Source organism: Suncus etruscus, chromosome 19 (genome assembly GCF_024139225.1).
Source record: "Suncus etruscus isolate mSunEtr1 chromosome 19, mSunEtr1.pri.cur, whole genome shotgun sequence".
Lineage (NCBI taxonomy): Eukaryota > Metazoa > Chordata > Mammalia > Eulipotyphla > Soricidae > Suncus > Suncus etruscus.
In genome coordinates this window covers 26,563,328-26,586,088 of record NC_064866.1, presented here as the reverse complement: position 1 = coordinate 26,586,088, position 22,761 = coordinate 26,563,328, and the positions used below count along the sequence as shown (strand labels likewise).

The 22,761-nt window shown below is 37.0% G+C and overlaps 1 protein-coding gene across 1 annotated transcript in view; it reads left to right on the top strand.

Moving 5' to 3' along the window:
- The window catches only part of VAV3 (vav guanine nucleotide exchange factor 3), a 358,886-nt gene that overhangs the window by 132,359 nt on the left and 203,766 nt on the right, over positions 1-22,761 (top strand). The window contains 7 exon segments of the mRNA XM_049765842.1: positions 1,947-2,005; positions 4,810-4,875; positions 10,354-10,462; positions 12,980-13,072; positions 15,757-15,825; positions 18,158-18,261; positions 19,928-20,027. Of these exon segments, the coding sequence (XP_049621799.1) occupies positions 1,947-2,005; positions 4,810-4,875; positions 10,354-10,462; positions 12,980-13,072; positions 15,757-15,825; positions 18,158-18,261; positions 19,928-20,027 (600 nt within the window).

The following is a 22,761-nucleotide window of genomic DNA, read 5'->3' as shown; positions in this document are numbered from 1 at the left end:
CACACTTTTCTACAATTGTTATGGGGACTTGACTTAGACTTCATAGAATTGGACATAGACCATCCAACCCCGATCCTCAGATCCCAGTCATAGAATTGGCACAGTTTCCTGTACCAGTACTAGGAATCAAACTGCCCCCAGGGAGGTCTTAATACTGCTCTGGCACCAACTTGCACCAGGGTAGATTCAGATGACACTCTAACAACAAGAAAGCAGCAACCACTTTTCCTATCTCATCAACTAATGGTGAAATGAAATCAGAAGACCCTGGGTCTTAGGATCTGTACAAAAACCAAGATCACTTATTAAAGAAGCCTGACAACAACAATCACTACTGAGCAGAACTTTTCCTGGGTCTATTAAGGAAGACTTTATTCTAGGTTTCACCCTAGCATCTGTGAAAAAAACATGATCTATAATTACAGAAGACTGACTTTGACAACTACAACTAAGCAGAACTTTTCCTGGGACCATAAAGAAAGACCTTGTGTTTCACAATGAACATATCTGGAGCTGAAGTCAGTCTCATGATAGTTTGCTTCAAAGGTAGAGACACCCTGTATCTCTTAGGTCAATGAAATGTTCTTTCTAACTTCCCCCAACATTTACTGTATGTATGAAAAAGAAAAGCAAAACAAAACAAACAAAAAACTTGCCATATCTGCACCCTCCTTTTTTTCTTTATTTTTTAAAATTTTATTTATACTTATAGCTTCTAGATAGGGCCCCCCAGTTTTTACAGAACCATAGAACATGAATCATCTTGCTCTGCCTCACATTTATATGTCTTTCTACAAACTGAGAAAAGGAGAAAAAAAATGTGGGTGGGACCCAGGGCTCAAGCAAGTCTCAGGAGCATAGAGTGGAAATAAAAACTGATGAGCCCTAAATACCCAAGCCAATGTCAACGACAGTAGAACCAAGAGACCCAAATTATACCAGGTTATACATAAAATTGACTTGTTACACTAGCAGTCTTGGGGGCTAAGTTTGGAGGAATTGGACGCTTGCTGGGAACTATGGTGGAGGGAGGTCAACACTGGTTGTGAGAACAGTTCTAATTCACCGTCACTATATAACTGAAATATAACTGTGAAAGACTTGTAATTCACATTGGTTTCAAAAAAAAATACACACTGTTCTAAAAACACAGCATTGACTAAAAGGCTCTGTTTGCTTTGGCTAAACTTAATGGATAGGCTCACTGTGCAAGATGATAGATGCAAAACTGATAGTCTGTAGATTTACTTTCAATGTGCTATAGTTTACCCTTTCATTGCTCTAATATGCTGAATTTTTATCTCTGTTGTGCTTTATTACTTAATAGTAAATAAATAACACTTCAAAATAAGGAGTTCATTTCATCTTGATGTTCAGAAATGTTTGTGCAGGACTAAAGTAATATACTATACTCTGGTGCCCCCTTGTGGCATGTGAAAACATGTGAAAAGCCCAAATAGCAGTTTTGGAGACACTGGGCTATGAAGAGTTGTGGTTGTGAGAAAATACTAGAAAATGAATTCTTATAAATATGCAACTGTACACAAGTTATACAAAAGGAGTGACTGTTGAGATCACAGTTTACAATAAAACCAGGGAAATATTTCACCTCACATGTTTTGTTTTGTTTTGTTTTGGTGGTGGTGGTGGTAGGATTTTGGGGGCCACACTCAGTGGTGCTCAGAGCTTATTCCTGGCTCTGTGCTCAGAGAATTTTCCCATTCCTGGTGATGCTCTGGGAGACCAGACATTATGCTGGGAATTGAAACAGAGTCTTCCACATACAGAGCAAGTTCCTTAACCCTGTACTGTCTCTGTCCTCTGTTTGTACTTCTTTGATGGATCTGCATTTTTTTTTACTGTTGCTGTTATTTTTAGAGCATTATAATACAAATGTTTTTTAAAACACATTTAAAAGTAACACTTTTCTTTTTTCCTCCCTTAAGGTTATAGAAACTTTATCACGACTTTCTCGCTCACCTACAGCATTGGCCACAGGAATCAGGTAAGCTTGTTTTTCTGTTCAGAGGACTCATCCTGTTTCATGTAATGACTGTTTGGTAATGGTTGCTATTTGCAAGGCACTGTGCAGACAAGGATGATGTAGCATTCATGCAGAAATCCTGGCATATAAGTGACCAAAACACTTTGGAAACCGAACAAGAAAGGACATGCTCTTCAAGTTGAGTAAGACACAAGGGATGAACATCAGTCTCAATTCCTTAGTGATGGTCGCTGACAAAATACTTTTAAATTTTTTCTTTAAAATTTGTAAATTTGTGATTCATCCAGACAAATAAAGATACTTAAATAAATAGGCATTTTAAATTTGTTGGAGTACATTTATTTCCTATAAAACTTAACATTAACTTTTAACTTTTTAGGGTTTAAGAGATAAACACATAAGTATTAAAATTATGTGTATCAGCATGTATATTGAGAATTATGTATTAAATAAAAACTTGGAAGGGAATTGTTTAAGTTATATTATCTCCTTGCAACCAGAGACCATGCACTCAACAAGCACTAGGGCATTATGTATGTATATTAGGTTAGGCCTTTTCTCTGTATAATAATACATATTCAAGTTAAACCAGCCAGAAAGTGGGGGTATTAGCACCATTAAAAACAAAAGCAATTTCAGCCCTTATTTGGCCAGGCCTCTGAAAATGGAATGAGTTTTGCTTTTAATCTTGTGTCTTCAGGACATCATGCTTTTTGCTGTTATGGGGTTCTGAGATTTGGTCTCTTTCTTCGTTGCTTCTATTTTTTCTGTTTAGTACATTCAGGTTCTAAGGGAGAGAATACAAGCATATTCTAGAGCCATAGCCCTTCCTGGGTGCAGAGCAGAGAGAGAAAACTTCAGTGTGGATGCTGCAGAGCCTTTCTAAGAATGGGAGTTTGGCAGCTTTCCAGTGTAGGCTGGACCAATGTCACCTTTGTATTTGCACTTCAGTAAATGATTACTGGGGTTGGAGTAACAGCACAAGTGGGTAGGGTGTTTGTTTTGCACATGCCCAACTCTCGTTTAATCCCCAGAATCTCATATGGTCCTCCAGCACTGCCAGGAATAAGCTTTGAGAAGCACTAGGTGTATCACTTCCTAAAGTACTCCCCAAACCAAAAAAAGTAGACCATTACCTTTTCATGCCTATATAAAGTTTGATGCAGTTATAGGTAAATATTAGGTTTTGAAACAGCAATGTTCAGCCTTTTAGATCTATTTTTATTTTGAAGGTACATATAATATTTCTTTTTGTTATCTTTAAAAAATTCCATTTATATAAGAGCATTATAAAAATGTATCTATGTTAATTTTTTTAAGATTTTGAATGTTTTGCTTTTGACTCTTTTTCTGGGACCCTCCAAGAAGTGATCATAGGGTGATAGAGCTACTACAGATCTTAAGACCTAGCAGTGAGTGCTAGGACCCTGCAGAAGGTCTAGGGGGGCACCAGGGGTGCACCTACAGATGTTCAGGCTCTGCCATTGGCCCACACTTTGTGTTTTTGGGGTCATGCAAACTGCTGGGGGTTGAACTCAATAGCTGGTGCATACAAGAACTTCACTCCAGCCTTTTAAGCTGTCTCTCTATCTCATATATTACAAATACATGTGCCTTAAATGTCTCAATAATAAATTAATTCACAATCCAGTGTAGAAATATGATTCTTCAAGAAACAGATATGGTTATTCAGTGCTTATTTGTTATTTGAGGGATCTCTTTAGTTGTATGAAACATACTAGTTTCGTGTAAGACTAAAGCTTTTAGAATGTTAAGTATAAATGCTATAATTTTTATTAAAAATGTAAAACAGGGGCCGGAGAAATAGCATGGAGGTAGAGCTTTGGCCTTGCATGCAGAAGGATGTTGGTTCGAATCCTGGCATCCCATATGGTCCCCCGAGCCTGCCAGGAGTGATTTCTGAGCATAGAGCCATGAGTAACCCCTGGGCGCTGCCAGGTGTGACCCAAAACAAAACAAAACAAAAAAAGTAAAATAATGTAACAATTTTTAAATATAATACATTATTTTTATATAACAAAAATTTTTCATGGCAGCATGAGACAAGAATAAAAGAAGCCTGTAGCTTGGGATAAGCAAAATATTAAAGTGAATTTTGAACAAGGGACAGGAAGTGCATTTTTCTCTCGCTCAGTCCTAGCTGATTCATTTGCCAAATAAGAAGAGTATTTAGAAATGCAGTTTTTACACTTTAAAATCTGAACAGCAAAGCATAGCAGAGTCAATAATAATGGACACGTTAATTTTGTCTTCTCATAATTTCATCTCAACTGGTAAACTGAGAGGATGCCTGTTACCATGTTACTTGTCAGATTTGATTCCCTAAAGATTGGGCTGAAGGTAAGAACATACAGGTTGCATTTGTTTTGTGAGCTGGGGAGCTGCAGTATGCACTGTGGGGCGCATCTGTAGGTGTGCTGGAGGGTCATCAGAGCAACACATCTGTATCCCTATCTGATCCTCACTTTAGGGATAGGTATAATGGCCATGAGTGATCTGGTGGTTTGTACTATGGCTTCCTGGTGGAAAACCCGGACACCAGTGCAGACCTGGTACTTTGATATTGGATATGGTGTCTGATCTGACCACTTTGCAGAAGTGATTAAACACTCTTCTTTGTGTGGTGATCACACTTGGTGGTTCTCAGGGTTTACTCTTACTCAGAGTTCACTTCTGGTGGTACTCAGGGGACCTTCTGCTGTACTATCTTTTGGGATGGACATTTTATAAAAAATACTCACTCCAGCTGTTGCTTATTTATCTTTTCTTCCCCTTCTTCCTAGGCCCTTCCCAACTGAAGAAAGCATTAATGACGAGGACATCTACAAAGCCCTGCCTGATTTAATAGAGTATGTTCAGCATCTTCAGCAAACTTAGATCACTGCTAGTATTTTGTGTCTTTGGTGGATATTAATGGGTGAATGTTAAAATAGCTCTCAGATGGGGAAACGGAGCTTGTCAATTAAAAGTTAACCTCACACCAGTGATGGAAAACTTCACAAGCAACTGTGCTTCAGTTTGCTGTGTTTCTTTCTCAATGTGTGTCACATACCACACAGGACCTCCACTGAGAGGGGAAGGAATGTACTGCAGAATGCAAATTTGAAAGCTTTTTTGGAAATGCAAAACAGAGAGGTAGATAAACTGGACTTATTTGAGGAACAACTGAAAAAATGAAAACTTAAGCGTGCAACTGGAATTAAACAGCTAATAGTAAGTTTTTGTAAGTTCCAAAGGGCAAGAAAAGTGCTGGCAGGAATTGTCCCAGGCTGTTTTATTAGGCATTGTCTATTCTGAAAGCAGGATTCTTTAGACTTTTGTTGTTTAATACCCAGGAGATGCCAAAGATCCTTTCAACTCATTATCATCTGAGCCTGAGTGACTTTTTTTTGTGTGTGTGCCGATTACAAAGAAATAAATAAAATGATACCCCTCAAAGAATTCTTTGATAAGGAACAAGTGGGTTTGCAAAAAGTTGTAATTAGAAAAAACTTTTGCTCCCAGAAAGATTCAGATCCTATAGAAATTCAACCTTTTGGTCAATTTATTAGTCTGAATACACCCAATGAACTGAGCCTTTCCTTGCTTTAAGTCAAGACATGCATGCTTGCTATTCCTTCTACTCAAGTGGCTGGTTCCTAACCATTCAAGATCTTTGTAGATCTACAGCAAGTTTTCTGGACTGTTCCATAACATTGTTAACCACCCTTACTTTCTCTTTATGGTATTTACCTTTGCCTGAAATGATTTTTCTTTACTTCATTTGTGTTTGTCCTCTCATTTGAAGGTAAATTTTATGAAGCCAAGAACTTTGTTGACTAACTTTCCTGAAACTTCAGATAGTACTTGGAATATGTGCTCATTTTATATCCCCCCCCCCTTTTTTAAATAGCTATTTCATGATGCAGTTATTATTTGCCATGAATTATGTTTCTGGCCTAAACTATCTAGTCGATTCATAAAAGCCTTTTGAGTCCCTGATTCTGTGCTAACCATGTTACATGCACTACCTTCATGATACCACAATACTGTGAGATATTACTATTCGCAGCCACAATTTACAAAGAGAACATAATCCTAAAAAGCTAGGTGGTTTTCTAAGGAACATATTGCTAGTAAATAGCACTCTTCAGTCTGCAAAACAACCAGTTTTTATTCCAGAGTGGAAGGTACCCTGAATGCAGTATTTCCACAACTAAGCCCTATTACTAGCCTAGGAAGCTTCTATTCCATGAATTGATTCCCAGAAGATGCATGGGCATACTTCTTTTAAGAATTTTCTCTGGGGGCCGGGAAGGTGGCGCTGGAGATAAGGTGTCTGCCTTGTAAGCGCTACCAAGGAATGGACCGCGGTTCGATCCCCCGGCGTCCCATATGGTCCCCCCAAGCCAGGGGCGATTTCTGAGCACATAGCCAGGAGTAACCCCTGAGCGTCAAACGGGTGTGGCCCAAAAACCAAAAAAAAAAAAAAAAAAAAGAATTTTCTCTGGAAAAGCAGAGGAGGAGAGAGGAGTATGTTGCCTGGAGCCACAGGCATGGCAAACAGTCTTCTCAGAGATGTGGATGATTCTCAGACTCTTATACTAAAATGCATATCTGCCACAAATTTTTACCAATCTGAAGAAGGTCAGGGGGTGGGATAGGAAGATGCCTGGGAACCCACACACCACAGGAAACACCCAAAAGACAATGGGAAAAACTGTACCTCCAACATAGGCATAAGACTGGTAATACACCACCTCTTTACCTACTCTCCCCCAAATGTAAGGTAGTCTTTTGCACCACTTTGGTCCCTTAAAAAACCTCACTAACTCACCTTAAATTTTTTTTTAATTTTTTTATTTTTTTTTAATTAATTAATTTATTTTTTAAATGTTTGTCCTACATATACATTTGTGAGCGCATACATTTTTATTTCCTTTTTTTTTTCTTTTCCTCGCTTTTGGGTATGTGACCTGTTTCTGTTATCCCCTCTGTCCACCCACAAATACACAGACATTATAATGTAGCACCACTTCCCCCTGCAAAGGCACACCAAATAAAGGGGAAATCTTACATATAAAAAAAAAGAGCTCTTGTCTACTAGAGATGGGAACTCATAGTTGTTTACAAAACAGGGATATCTCCTACCTTGAATATATGTCATGTGGAATCAACTTAGACCTCAGGTGATCAGATACCATTCATCCAGCCTTGAACCCTGGATCCCAGACATAGAAACGGCACAGTTCCTCACAACAGTGGCAAGAAACAAATCCCAGCCGGGACTGCCTTAATACTGCGGGGTCAACAACAAGGGCCAACTCTAACATGATTTCCTGACAATGAGGAAAATCTGAACATCCTGACCTCAGAGCAGATTAACCTACCTTACCAGCTAACGACAAGACACAACCAGAAGTCTCGGCACCCTTTGGTAGGTCCAAAAGCCAAGATCGTGATTTATAGTTGACTGGCTGCTAGAACTACGACCAGACGGTATACATCTTGGGACCAAAAAAAAAAAAAAAAAGCCCTAGTTTAGGGTTTGAACTATGACCTGCACAATAACCAGGATCCCCAGTCCCAAAGGTCCGGCAGAGAAAATTGTAACGGAACAGGGCTTTTGGAAGCACAAAGAAAGATGCTATCCTAGGTGCCACCCTAGGATCAGGGCAAAGACCAAGATCACCAACCACAGAAGATGGTTTAAAATGATACGGAGGTAACAGAACCTCTAGAACCACAAAGACTGACTTCATCATAAGTCCCACCTCAGGAGCTGTGCAGATACTGAGACCTCTAAACACAGAACAGAAGTCTTCCACACACCAAAAAAAAAAAAAAAAAAAAAAACACCACCGGGAGAGTAAAGGCTCCTGAGCAAAGTCTAGTGTTGATCCCATGACAGTATGCTCCAAGGACGGAGAAACCCCATATCTCTTAGGCCAAGTGAATTCCTTTTCGAATGACCCCAATATTTACTGTGCCAGGGCAGGAGGGAAAAAATAAAAATACAAAAAGCACAAAACCTTGGTTATTATCTATATATTTTTTACCTCCATTTATTATTGTTGTTATTATTTTTATTCACCTATCTATTTTGGTCGATTTCTCTGTTTGGGAGTGATTATTGAAACTGTCCCCAACCATACTTATATTTTCTCTTCCTTTCTTTTCTTTCGTTATGTGCTATGCCATGTTTCTCATTTCAAGACCATGGTGTGTTTTTTTTGTTTGTTTGTTTTTGCTTGTTTTGCTTTTTGTTGTTTGTTTGTTTGCCTGTTTTTTTTTTTTTTTTTGTGGTGCTTATCGATACAGCTCAAGCCCTCACTAGATATTTGACACTTCTTTTGGTACTGGTGGAGTGTTTCACCTTCTTTTTCTCCATCTCTCAAAACGATGATGAGAGCCTCTAGAAGGATTCCGCCCAGTTTCGGGGTATTAGATCCTTACCCCAGTTTATTACTTTTCTCTTTTTCAAACAAAACCACGCAACTTGAACTAGCTAGTCCTGCCTCCAGTTAGAGGGGGAACTAAGGGAGGCATCAAGACCAAACAGGTGCAAGACTACTAAGTTGTGGGTTAGATAAAGAGGGGACCACATATTCAAGCCGACCTGGGATGAGGGAAGAGGAAATGGGAGGTAGGACAGAAATGGAGGTGTAGGGAGGACAATTTGGTGATGGGAATCCCCCCTGATTTTATGTAAATATGTACCTAAAATATTATTGTCAACACTATGTAAACCATTATGATCAAAATAAAAATTAAAAAAAAAAATGGAAAAAAAAAAAAAAAAAAGAATAGTTTCTTAGGGGCCGGGCGGTGGCGCTAAAGGTAAGGTGCCTGCTTTACCTGCGCTAGCCTAGGACGGACCGCGGTTCGATCCCCCGGCGTCCCATATGGTCCCCCAAGCCAGGAGCAACTTCTGAGCGCATAGCCAGGAGTAACCCCTGAGCGTCACCGGGTGTGGCCCAAAATCCAAAAAAAAAAAAAAGAATAGTTTCTTAAGTCACTCTTTCCTGGAGTGACTTTTTCTGAGAGGAACCTTCTCTGAAAACTGTTACCATCTGACTTCTCTCCCTAAAGGCTTCTTGCTTCCTTCTGAGTGTTGATAGTTTATTCCTGTCAGATACCTTCCAATAATCCTTCATGACAGACAAACTTGTGCTTTGCAACACTTTGACAAGTGCTCCAAAGTTGCAGAGGGACATTTATAGTTTCTGTGTTTTTGTTTTATGTACATAACAATTTATAACAGTCTGTCTACACAGACCCAAGAGAGATACTGAGCTGGCCGTTTTGAAGGAGCTGACTTTCTTTTTCAGAAGTGTTAATGCTTCTTTCTTTCTAACATATTTATATTAACTTATCTCAAATTTTTATTATTAATTTATAGAAGTTACTTATAAAGGTCTTAAATAGAATAGATAAACTTGAGTAGCCACAGAACATGTGATGGTTGGAGCCAGCTATATTTCCACTTTGTCAGAATGGCTTTACAATCTCCTGTGAAGGGTTTAAGAACTATCTTACTGTGTAAAATACTCATGGAAGATTTAAAGATAGGGATTGTTCTCTATCGCCTAGAGACCAGAGAAAGATGATTTTCAATTGCTTTTTAAGAATGTCCTGAAGTCCTGTGATCATTTTTTTAGGAAAAATTTAAACAAATCAAATATGCCACAGCAGAACTCAGTGCAGTGGGCCATGAGGATACTGTGTAGATTGAAGGAACTTGAATTGAAAATATATAATGAAATCATCTTTTAAAAAGTATAATGACAATAGCAACTATATGAAATGATGACTTTAAAAGACCATTTATTATACACCATATCCTCCAACCACCCTATCCTCTCTGTAATACTAATGGTGAAGGTGAGACCTTGAAATGGAAAGTGGGGAGCAGTATGATAGAGTGTTGGTTGGATAGTCTATGGAATAAGGCAGTGAGAATTTGAAATTTTGGCTCTAGCATTGGTGAACTTTGTTATCTTGGACACATCAAAGAACTTCTTGCTATTTTCCTTATGTCTAATGCTGGGCCTAGTGAACTGGGAGAGGAAAAAAAAAAAAAAAAAATATATATATATATATATATATATATATATATATATATATACAGGGCAGTCATTTGTGTGATCAAAGAAGCTACCTAGTAGGTGCTCTCTGTTTTCACTGGTGAATCATGTTATTGGTTCTGTTAGAAGGCATAGAAACCTTTAATTAATTCCTATATATTTCTAGCCTGGATTATATTCCTAAAATGTTATGGGGTGTTTCTAGACATTGGATTCACAGGGCAGTAAAGAATGATATTTCTTTTGTGCCATTTGTTTTAGTGAAACACATGTGGAAGACGAAGAAGGACTCTATGACTGTGTGTATGGAGAAGATGAAGGTGGAGAAGTCTACGAGGACTTGATGAAAGCAGAGGAAACACAGCAACCTGTAAGACTTTTATTTGTCTTGTTGAAGTTGTTCTGAATATTTTATTAGAAGAGTGATTACTTGAAAGGCTAATTACAATTATTTATATAATTTCTGCTGGAACCGTTTTTATTTGATCTTTCCTTGTTACACCTATCTAGTGACAATGACTGTTATTGCATTCAGAGATATATAGAGAATGCATTTGATGATTGAAAACAACTGTATGGAACTGGTTTAAAATAATGGATGGAGGAGTAGGGGTGGAGAGACTCTACAGTTGGTAAAGCACTTGCTTTGCCCATGCCCAAAATTCTTGGTGTTCCATATGGTCCCCAGAGCACTGCGAGAAGTAATTCTTGAGTGCAGAACTAGAAATAAATCCTGACCATCACCAGGTATGACCCCAAAACTAAATAAACACACATACACAAACACACACAAACACATGTACATCTATACAGGGAATCTTGATGTTAGTTATTTTATTTGGTTTTATGTATTTTTCCTTCTAAGTTGTGCTCATTGTCCCAGGAATCCTCCCAGCAATTTTGACTAACCAGTTTAAATAGGTCAGGGGCTAGCATCTTAAAAAAGTAGCTCTTGGGGCCAGCAGGGTCTCTCCATAGTATTTGGAGGAAACCATGCAATGCTAGGATCAAACTTGGGTTCTTGTGTGTAGAAAACATACCCCTAATCTCTGTTTTTGGCTCCTAGTCTTTTCATTTTACTGATAAGAAAATGAAATGTGAGATGATATATTAATCAGAAAATAATGGCACACATGGCTATATAACAAAATTCTACAGTCATTCAATTGATTATAGAGGAAAATATCTTTTAAAAGATGCAAAATATTTTAAACCTGATAAAAATATGTAAAGGAATATTTCTTTAGGAGCTGAAGAGAAGTAAATTGAGTAAAGTACTTAACTTGCAGGTAGCCAATATAAATTTGATATCTAGCACCCCACATGGATCGCTAAGTCTTGCCAGGAGTAATTTCTGAGTGCAGAGCCAGGAATAAGCCCTGAGTAGTGTTCAGTGTCCCCAAAATCAGACACATAATTTAAAATAAGAGAATATTTCTTCATATTTAGGTACTGATAGCAGGGTTATTTTGGTTACTAGTATTTTTATTAACTATTTAATAAATTTAGATCTAGGTATTGTCATAGTCAATATGATCCCAGTAAGTTATATCTACCATTAACATATCTAGAGAACTCCGAAAGAGTTATTTGAATTATTTTATTTTATTTTTACCTTGAAATCAAAATAAAGCCAGGTGATCTTATACTAAAGACTTCTGTTTGTTAGCTGGCATTTCTTTAGGTTGTCTAGCCCTGTGATGAAATTATACTGTCCACTTGATGTTCTTCTTACATAGAAGGTGGGTGGATAGTCGTTTCTCAAATAGAAACAAGTGACCAGGTACATTTGGTAAAGGCAGTGAATGTATCCTTTATTCACTGCATGAGCTGACAGGTCACCTTCTGAGAGTATTTTTAGGTGACAGAATATCATCTGCATCTCCTATAATTACCAACAGCTTGGGGTACCAGCAAATTTTTCAGTAACTCTCCCAACAGGCAGTCTTCACTCAGTTGACAGCTCTGGATGGCTTATATGGGGCAGGGGTAATTATAATAATAATTTAAATGCATAGGGCTCTTCTTGTCTACCCTGCTTGGTGCTAAGTGCTTTACATGGCTTACTTCATGTCAAGCTCCTTGGGGTTGGTCTTGTAATTCTCTTTATTTTACAGAAAACTGAGCCACGGAGAAATTTAGTGACTTATTCACAATAGCAAGCTGAAAACAGAAAAATCATTTCTTGGACTTAGTTCTATCTGATGTCAAAAGCTAATTGTAGTCATTTTGCAAATGTCATTGCCCTGCGTAGTACAATACAGAATCTTCAGTCCATGCTCCAATACTAGTAGTCTTGGCATGCATAATTAAAGACATCAAACATCAAGATGTTAATACTTAAAAAGTATTTTAAGAGTTATACTTACTAAATACCCTTTCAGTATTTTTATAGTCCTTTTGATGATGGCACTTGTAAAATACACTATCTTTAAAAAATCTATAGTATTACACTTGTGATGTTTTCAGATTCAAGACCTTTTATGTTGTGAAAGATCTTTTAGAGACTATTGAACATATTCACAAGCTGTTTTTTTAGCCATCTAATTATTTACCTTATTAAGTGCTTTTTAAAAATAAGTCATATACCTTGCACGCAGTGACCCATGACAGATGGTGGTTCAAATACCGGCATTCCATATGGTCCCTCGAGCCTGCCAGGAGTGATTTCTGAGCACAGAGTCAGGAGTAACCCCTGAGCACCACTAGGTTTGACCCAAAAACAAAGAAACAAAAACTCATATGTGTTAACTTATATATACTTACCTTTTACTTATTGAAAAAAAGCTTATTGAAATAAAAACCTTAAGAAAATTATCAGTAATTTTAATCTTTTTCTATCAAATACCTTTGGTAAATTATTTACATTTTATCATTTTAATTATAGAAATGTCCAGAAAATGATATCCGTAGTTGCTGCTTAGCAGAAATTAAGCAGACTGAAGAAAAATACACAGAAACTTTGGAGTCAATAGAAAAAGTAAGTTAGCCATTTTTTGTTGCCCAAATCAATATTTTAAAGTCTAAGTTTCTACTTTGTGAATGTGCATGTGATATAATCTTCAGTCAAGCCTTCAGTTTAAGGAAATCAAAGCATACCTGTTCATTGTAAAACTATTGAAAACAAAAGTACAGGATAAAGGTTGGAGAAACAATACAGGGAATGGCATTTGCCTTGTATGCGAGTTTCCTCCCTGACACTTTATATAGTCTTGGAGCACTGCCACAAATTATTCCTTAGCACAGAGCCAGGTGTAAGCCCTGAGCACCACTATTTTCAGCCACTCCTCCACCCCACTGTAATGAATAGTAAAGCCTTCCTCCTGTTGTAACTTAGGAATGACTTTAGCCAAACAGGGCTTTTTCTATAAAGGATTGAATAGGACAAAAGAGGTAGGAAGGGGGACCAGGGTCTTACTGCAGTGCCATTTATAAAGTCCAGCAAGCCCTCAATACAATATCACTTCAACCAATAACTCTCCACCCCCACAGTATTCCAGTAAGGGTTCTTATGAACCCAGGGCAACTGCTTCTCAATTTGACACAGGAGTTTCTAATAGAGAGGACCCTTTGTTCTTACACTGACAGAACCCTTTTTGGGATTGAGCTCTGATACTAAGCCCCAAACAAATAAAGCCTTATTTATTTATTTATTTATTTATTTATTTATTTATTTATTTATTTATTTATCTATCTATTTCTACTTAAATGGCCCTATCCTAGGATATAGCTATAAACAGAGAAGAGCTCTAGTTTTCATGATTTACACCCTCCATTATGAGAGGAATGTAATTTAAGTAAATGCATATGCCAAGTGTAATAAATTCTATGGAGAAAAATAAGTAGTATTATTCTATATGGAGTGATATTGGAAGGTCTGTTGAATAGAATATTCTATTATATTTTCTAATATTTCTAAATTCTGATATATTTTAACTCATTTTGACTATCATCTAGTGAAGATGAATACTGGGAGGAAATGCTAAAAGAATATTGGTATAATCAAACTGACAGAAAATAGTGATACTTGGTAGAAGTAGTAAGGAGTAGCTAGATTTTGAATGGATTTATAAGGTAGAACCAATGGGCTATGTTGGTGAATTCTATAAATAGGAATAAATGAGATTAACCTAGGGAATAAAAGTTGATACAGAAGATGTATGATACCACTTTTGGTAAATTCCACACTTAAGAGTTTGGGAATGAGAACCTGGAAAAAGTTCTTGAAGTTTAGGAAAAAGGACAAAGGTCTGGGGGAATTGTTTTGGAGAGTTGATCTATGTTATTGATAAAGGCAATGCCATAAAATTATTAACTTTATTGATTTTTATTATGTTAAAATATTATATCGACTGATTGACTTTTTAGATATTTGTGGGAAGGTAGGTCTAACCAGGGATTTTTGTCTTCCCAGAGGAGCACAATGGAAGAAGAGGGGATAAGGAAAGTGATTTTGGTGATGACTCATGGAGTTAACTGAAAATAACTTGTTAATAATTACTTGGTCTTGAGATGGGACCCACACTGTATGGAGCTGAGCTAGGAAGTAGCCCAAGATCATTGAATTTTAAGGAACTGAGAAGTTAAGCTTTTGGAGTGATCTTCTTAGAACCAATGAGGTTGCCATGATAAAATGGAAATAGCATAGAAAGAGATATAGTAGGAGGAAGCTAAAATCTCAAGAAATGAAGGAGAAAGATTTATTGTATATTTTTCTTAGAGATCTAGAATATTTGCAAAACATTTAAGAAATATTTTCTATCAGTCTTCAAACATACCTCCAAAATTTGCCGAACTTTGCCAATCATGTTATCTATATTATATTTCAATGCATTTATTCTCTAAATATTTTATACCTTCAGTGACTTGTATTTATATATTAATAGCTGTCCAAGCATAATTTCTTTAAGCTACAGAAAATGTTTCTGGTTTTTGGTACTTATAATGATGGTAAAAATTGACTTTCAGTTGATATTTTTGATTGTTTATTAAAAATATGTAGTAGGGGCTGGAGCAGTGGTACAAGTGGTAGGGTGTGTGCTTTGCACACGGCTAACTTAGGATGGACAATGGTTCGATCCCCTGGCATCCCATATGATTCCTCCAAGCCAGGATAGATTTCTGAGTGCATAGCTAGGAGTAAACACTGAGCATCACCGGGTGTGCCCCCCAAAAGATCCCCCAAATATTATGTAATTACTTTGTTTTACCTCATATATCTGCATCTTTCTAAAAATTGAGAAAAGGGGGAAAAGAGGGATGGGGCCTAGGGGCCAAGTGGTCTCAGGTGTATTGGGAAGGAAAAAAATGTCAGAACTAAATACCAAGTCAGTCAATGACAATAGAATCAAACCAAAACTATAAAAATCTAAACATAAAATGAACTTGTTACTCTGGCAGGCCAGAGGGCTAAGGTTGGATGTATGGGATGCACACTGGGAACTTTGGTGGAGGGAGGTCAACACTGGTGGTGGAAATGGCCCATAATACACTGTCAATATATCCCTGAAATACATCTATGAAGGATTTGTAGTTCACAATGGTCTCAGTAAAAAATGAAAAAAGAACTGTAATGTAAACTGCTGTTTAATTATGCATAAGTATTAAAAACTGTTATGTAGATTAGGTTTGAGATGCTTAACTTACTCCTTTCTTTCCTGTTAGTATTTTATGGCACCACTAAAAAGGTTTCTCACAGCAAAAGAATTTGATTCAGTATTCATCAACATTCCTGTAAGTAAAAATACATTGACTAAATTGTGATATATTGAAATTAAGCCCTTAGTTTCTTATATGTTCTAGATCCTTCATTTAATGATCTCCTATATTCTCCAGAAATTTTGATCTTATTTTTGCCTTTTGCATTCTTACAAGTTTAATTACTAAAATAACTGATTTTATCTTCCATCAAATATCAATCAAAAGGCATGCAGAATACACATGGACAGTTAAGATTGTTGTACTATTATGTGGTTTGTTTGTTTGTTTTTGGCTTTTTTGGCCTCACCCAGTGACGCTCAGGGGTTACTCCTGGCTATGTGCTCAGAAATCGCTCCTGACTTGAGATCAAACCGCGGTTCATTCTAGGTTAGTTCATGCAAGGCAAATGCTCTACTGCTTGTGCCACTGTTCTGGCCCCTGTTTTGTTTCTTTTTTAATTGTTGTTTGAGCTATATCTGAAAGTGCTCAGACTGATTCCTGATTCTGTGCTCAGATACCACTCCTTGGTTGTGGCAGGGTTGAACCACATGCAAGGCAAGCACATATACCCTTGTATTATCTTTTTGACCACTCTTGCATTGTTTTTCACTTCTTATCATGAGGCAATAATTTCAATTAAATGACTTCACTTGCTACTGCCTCTTTGCCTTATGGGAATTGCCTTCTTGTGTCATCTTCCCTTTCATGTTTTTTGTTCCTGCTATCCCTTAGGCCCAACTGCAGATGCTGTCCTAATGGCTTCTGTCTTCTCCACTGACTTGGTTTCTGCTTCTTACTACTTTCCTTTGGGAGGTGGTTAGGGGCAGAGTGGTATTAGGCTTTATCCACCAGTGCTCAGGACTAATTCCTGGCTCTAAACTCAAAGATCATTTCTGGTAGTGTATGGCATGCTGGGGATTGAACCTGGGTTGGCCATGTGCAAGGAAAATGCCTTATATGCTGTATTATTGCCATGGTCTTTATTATTTTCTGATTCCAGTTGTATCTTCTTGATTCCCATTTCTAAAATACATGTCTTTGCAATTTTAAAGGTATGTGTTAGATGTTTTTCTTCACATGTATGTAGATATTTTGAGTTTCAAATCTCTTTACTATTATTTTAAAACCCTAAAAGAAAATTAACCAAGGAACAGAGAAGCTAGTTAATCTCTATGTCAAGGCCTTGATTCAGATTCTTTTATCTCTATAGAAAGCTCTGGTTTTAAGTTAGATAGACATCATAGCTTATATAACACAGGCTTATCTGTGTCTTTTGAAAAAAAAATTTTTGTTTTGATTCTGATTTATTAATGGGTTATAGATCTACCCTATAGTTAGCTGTAGCATGTAGCCCTGGATTTGGGTCACATGGAGACATGTTTATTGATTTGCAACTTAGAATGGAAGAAAAAGCTCACATTAGTAGAATATTTAGCATAACACGAACTGCACAGGGCAGGAAAGTGATGGTATTGAACCACCTAAGTGTAGTCATTGTAACTGATAACCATTGTTATTCTCCTGAGTTTTCCATACTGCTGAACAAAATGACAAGGCAAACAGGTCACATTTCATATCTTCCCTACTAAGAAAGGACATTTTATGAAGTTAATGTTTGCTCCAAGGTCCACAGGAAGAGATAATGAGAGCATTGGCACTTAGATTTAAATTTCCTCATTTCCTGTCTATGACATGTATTTATTGCCTGACTGAATGAAAGTCACTTGCTTATCAGGAAAAATGTAAAATTCTGACTTTTGAGTAGTTCTCAAAAACTGCCTGGTACAATTTATTTACTCGTTATTTATGCCATTTGCTGTCTGATCTCAAGTAATTTAGTCTGATTATTGTTAGTTTAGTACAAGGGCTCCATTAATTGTCCAAAGTGCAAGCCTACATTTTAATGTCCCTAGGACACAAGTCATTACTGTCAATAAAACATTAACCACTTGAATAGTTTTATTTAAATTTTTAAGTGATTACAAAAATGAAAATGAGATATGCATATTTTTTCTACAAGGGATTAATTACCCTTTAATAACTACTGTGATAATTTCTGTTTTCACAGGATACTGACATTTTAAGTCATATCAAAAATACCATTGCTCATGTTCAGTGACATCCCTTCACCCATCTTTCTGGTTCTTTGTTTCTCTCACCTTCCATCTTTTCCTTCCATTTTCCCTTCTCTCCAATTTCCACCATCTTCCTTCTCTTTCTTTTTCCTCTATTGATAGTAGAGGATTTATATATTGAGAAGATTCAGCCCAACTTTGATTATAAGTATAGCAACAATGGGGTTCTGAATTTGAAGTGATTTTGTTGTTCTGATTCTGAATTTCTTTGACATTTGTTTTCTTTTCAGGAACTTGTAAAAGTTCATCGGAGTCTTATGCAAGAGATTCATGATTCTATTGCAAATAAAAATGATCAGAACTTGTATCAAGTTTTTATTAACTACAAGGAAAGGTAAGTATTTTTAAACTTTGGATATTAGTTTTGAAATGATATCAAAAAATTAAATATGCATTTAACATTACAGCTTAAATCATATTATTAAGCTGGTTAATAAGTGGCTGTTACTACCATTCATTTATATACCATGAAGATAGTAATTAAGAATGTGGGTACAGATAATTTTAGGGCAATATCTGAGCTCTCTGTGTTTGTATATACCAAAATAAAAGTTCAGTCATCAAGTGTAGTGCTTAGATTTTTGCGTGGCAAATCAAAAGCAGGTTATTATTTATAAATCATATAAAGTGAACTCTAATCTTCTAATTTTCAGGAAGATAATCTGAGCTTCCTCTTCTTCATCTGTATATTTTGGAAATCAGCTTTGTAATTGATGATTTTTCCAACCTTTATGTTGATCCTCACTTTTGATGTATTCAGTTCATAGCTAAAATTGGTTTCTCTTTCAAGTTTGAATAATAGAAATTAATTCTCTGAAAAACTGGTACATCTTAAAATGCCATGGACTTTTTCTTAAAATATAGCTCTCTGTCTTTCAAATTGACAATTTCAGTTTCCAGTGCTATGAATTGACTAGAGATAGTAGCTTTGTATTAATGGTTGAGCTAAGCATTACTATTTTGTTGATAATATTTTCTAGTAGGGAGCTAAAAGTGTTAAAATAAACAACCTATTGCAAAATATGACTGTAGAAATACTATATTGTATTACTGTAAAAATAATTTTTCTGAGTTAGTTTTAGACCTCATGCAATTGAATTATCTTCAATCCATGATAGTTGGAATCTCTTATTTTGCCTTTAAAATGATTTATTTTACCTAAGTAAAAATGGGTTTATATATACCTCAGATTTTTATTTGTGGGCTCCAGGGTGATAGTACAGTGTTTAGGGAGCTTGCCTTGCATGTGGGACAACTTGGGTTTGATTCTTGACTTTCCATATGGTTTTCTGAGAATTACCAAGAAGAATTCTTGAGTGCAGAGCCAGGAGTAGCCCCTGAGTGTCTCTAGGTGTGACCCAAAACCAAACCAAGCCAAACAGAAAACCAAAGATGCTTGTCAGTTTTTCTCTAATTTGTTTTGAAATATATGCAAATATCAATTATTGTGTTGCACACCATAAATTCACATGTGATTATGTCTGTTATGTCCCAATTTTAAAAAAAAGTTTCTTAATAAGTGAAATAATAAATAATGAGTATAGTACCTTTATAATAGAATATAATATGAGTCAACAATGAAAAGTTAATTTCCTATAGGAATATAAACAACATTTTAAATTTTGTTTCTATAATGTATTCATGTATGTATTTGTGTATTCAAACCACAGTAACAACTGTTAAGTCAATCTGAATAATGTACCTAAAATAAAACTGAGTTAGTGATTCAAATTTAGGCATTAAAATTTTGTCTAAAAATTATTTAACACTATAAATAACAGACTCTATATGTGATGTTTGTGTTAAAAGAAGAGGAGGAAGCTGAAGTTCAAAGAGACTATGAGCAATCATGCTTGGAATCCCTCATGCAAGAAGTGCAGAATAAGTGAAATTTGATTTGATAATCCTTAATTGTAGTTTTAAATAGATGAAAATTCTACTGTCCTACTATATTATTGTTTCTTTTTTAACCAACAGTTCTTTTCCTATTTTCCTTCTAGGTTGGTTATTTATGGACAGTACTGCAGTGGAGTGGAGTCAGCCATATCTAGTTTAGACTACATTTCTAAGACGAAAGAAGATGTCAAACTGAAATTAGAGGTGCTTCTTTATTTTTTCTTTCTTTTTATACACAAAATATAATTAACTTAAAGGTAAATTTACTCTTTTTGTCATCATCAATGCAATAGTAAATTTCTGCATGTATTCTAAATATGATTGTCAATTTTAATACAGAGATCTATTAAATAATGTTGCATTAATGGGGTGTGAGAACCTTGTATACTTGGAATTTGTGTGTTTGTGGTATTTGGGGTGACTCATATCAAATTGCTCAGGTTTGCTTCTGACTCTGTCTTTAGGGATCACTACTGGCAATTCTCTGGATACCGTATGTGGTGCCAGGGATCAATCCCAGGTCAGTTATATGCAAAGCAGTGCCTTAAACACTGTATTAACTCTTCAGCCTTCTGAGACTTTGCTTTTCATAGTATTGCTAATCACTGGGCCTAAATAAATTTTTAAAAGTATAAAAATTTTATAGTACAATATTAGTAATATTAGAACTTAGGCACTTTGTTTATCAAGCAGTATCTTATTAAGTTTTCATGAATTTGATATATGTTTATTGTATATACATATATACACACAAACACAAGTTCTTTCTTTTCTTCTTTCTATTTCTTTCTCATTTTTCTTTCTTTTCTTTTCTTTTTTCCTTTCTCTATATCTCCCTCCCTTCCTTAATTCTTCTTTCTTTCTTTTTTCTCTATCTTCCTTCCTTCCTCCTTCCTTCCTCCCTTCTTCCTTCCCTCCCTCCATCCTTCCTTCCTTCCTTACCTCCCTCCCTCCCTCCTTCCTTCCTTCCTCCTTTCCTCCCTCCCTTCCTTCATCCCTCCCTTCCTTCATCCCTCCCTTCCTTCCTCCCTCCCTTCCTTCCTTCCATCCTTCCTTCTTCCCTTCTTCCTTCCCTCCCTCCATCCTTCCCTCCCTCCCTCCTTCCTTCCTTCCTCCTTTCCTCCCTCCCTTCCTTCCTCCCTCCCTTCCTTCCTTCCATCCTTCCTTCTTCCCTTCTTCCTTCCTTCCCTCCATCCTTCCCTCCCTCCATCCTTCCTTCCTTCCTTCCTTTCTTCCTTCCTTCCTTCCTTCCTCCCTTCCTTCCTTCCTTCCTTCCTTCCTTCCTTCCTTCCTCCCTTCCTCCTTTCCTTCCTTCCTTCCTTCCTCCCTCCCTCCTTCCTTCCTTCCTCCCTCCCTCCTTCCTTCCTTCCTTCCTTCCTCCCTCCCTCCCTCCCTTCCTTCCTTCCTTCCTTCCTTCTCTTCCTTCCTTCCTTCCTTCCTTCCTCTTCCTCCTTCCTTCCTTCCTTCCTCCCTCCCTCCCTCCCCCTCCTTCCCTCCTCCCTCCCTCCCTCCCTCCCTCCCTCCTTCCTTCCCTCCTTCCTTCCTTCCTTCCTTCCTTCCTTCCTTCCTTCCTTCCTTCCTTCCTTCCTTCCTTCCTTCCTTCCTTCCTTCCTTCCTTCCTTCCTCCTTCCCTCCCTCCCTCCTCCCCCCTCCCTCCCTCCCTCCCTCCCTCCTTCCGTCCTTCCTTCCTTCCTTCCTTCCTTCCTTCCTTCCTTCCTTCCTTCCTTCCTTCCTCCCTTCCTTCCTTCCATCCATCCTTCCTGGTATTTCATTGTGCATATGTTTATGTATCCACACATATATACATATACATATATCTTTATAATATATTGATCTGTTGTTGGACACCTAGGTTGATTCTATATCTTAGTTATTGTACTAAATGCAGCAATGAGTAATGGTGTGCAGACATTTTTTGAATTCTTTAATGATCTCTTGAAAACTGGTTATTCTTTGGGACAGAGCAATAGCACAGCAGTAGTGCATTTGCCTTGCATGCAGCCAACCAGGGGCAGACCCATGTTCTATTCCCAGCATCTCACATGGTCCCCCAAGCCTGCTGGGAGCAATTTCTGAGCACAGAGCCAGGAGTAACCCTTGAGTACTGCCGGGTGTGACCCACCCCCCCAAAAATCTCCAAAATTCTATGAATATTGTTCTTTCTTCTTTCAGAGTCACTACTAAAATCCTGCTCAGGGCACATTCCCTGGGATACTAGATAATTTCTGCAATCACTGTTTGTCTTTTCTTTAATTCTTTTTAAAACTTATAATTTTTAATTGAATAATCATAAGATATACAGTTACATAGTAGTTCATGGTTGAGTTTTAGTCATGCAATATACAATACCCTTTACTCATGCACATAGTTGGCCATTAAAGTTCCTAGTTTTCTTCACACTCTATGTAGCAGCCATTTTTGTCTCCTTCTCATTTTTTCTCTCTCGCTCTCTCTCTTTATATTTTTTAGTCACTGGTTTTCAATAATGTTACTGAAGGTATAATGCATATTATATTATCTTCTTTCAGCACCCAGTTCTTGTCCAGAGTGATCAGTTCCAACTATCACTGTCATAGCAACCCTTTCTTTGCCCTACTCCCCCACTATTTGTCTCAGGGTTCTTACCATGGATTGGTCGTCTTGGCCCTCATCTCTATTGCTTTGTATATTATTACTGTACTATCGTTATAATATTGTACAAATGAGTCACAGTCCATTTTAGGAAAAGAGAGGACCCTAGCTGAATTTGAAAATTTTAGTCTGTGGTGCTGCTAACCATCTGTATTCAATTTGAAAAACTCCCATTTCTGACCATTTACCAGATTAGGAAATATTCAATCTGGTATTTTTTTCTGCAAGTCTCAATATGGTGGTGAGAAAGGACTTATTTTTGGTATTCTCTTTGGTGCCTTCTTCGTGTCCTCTCTCTTATTATTAT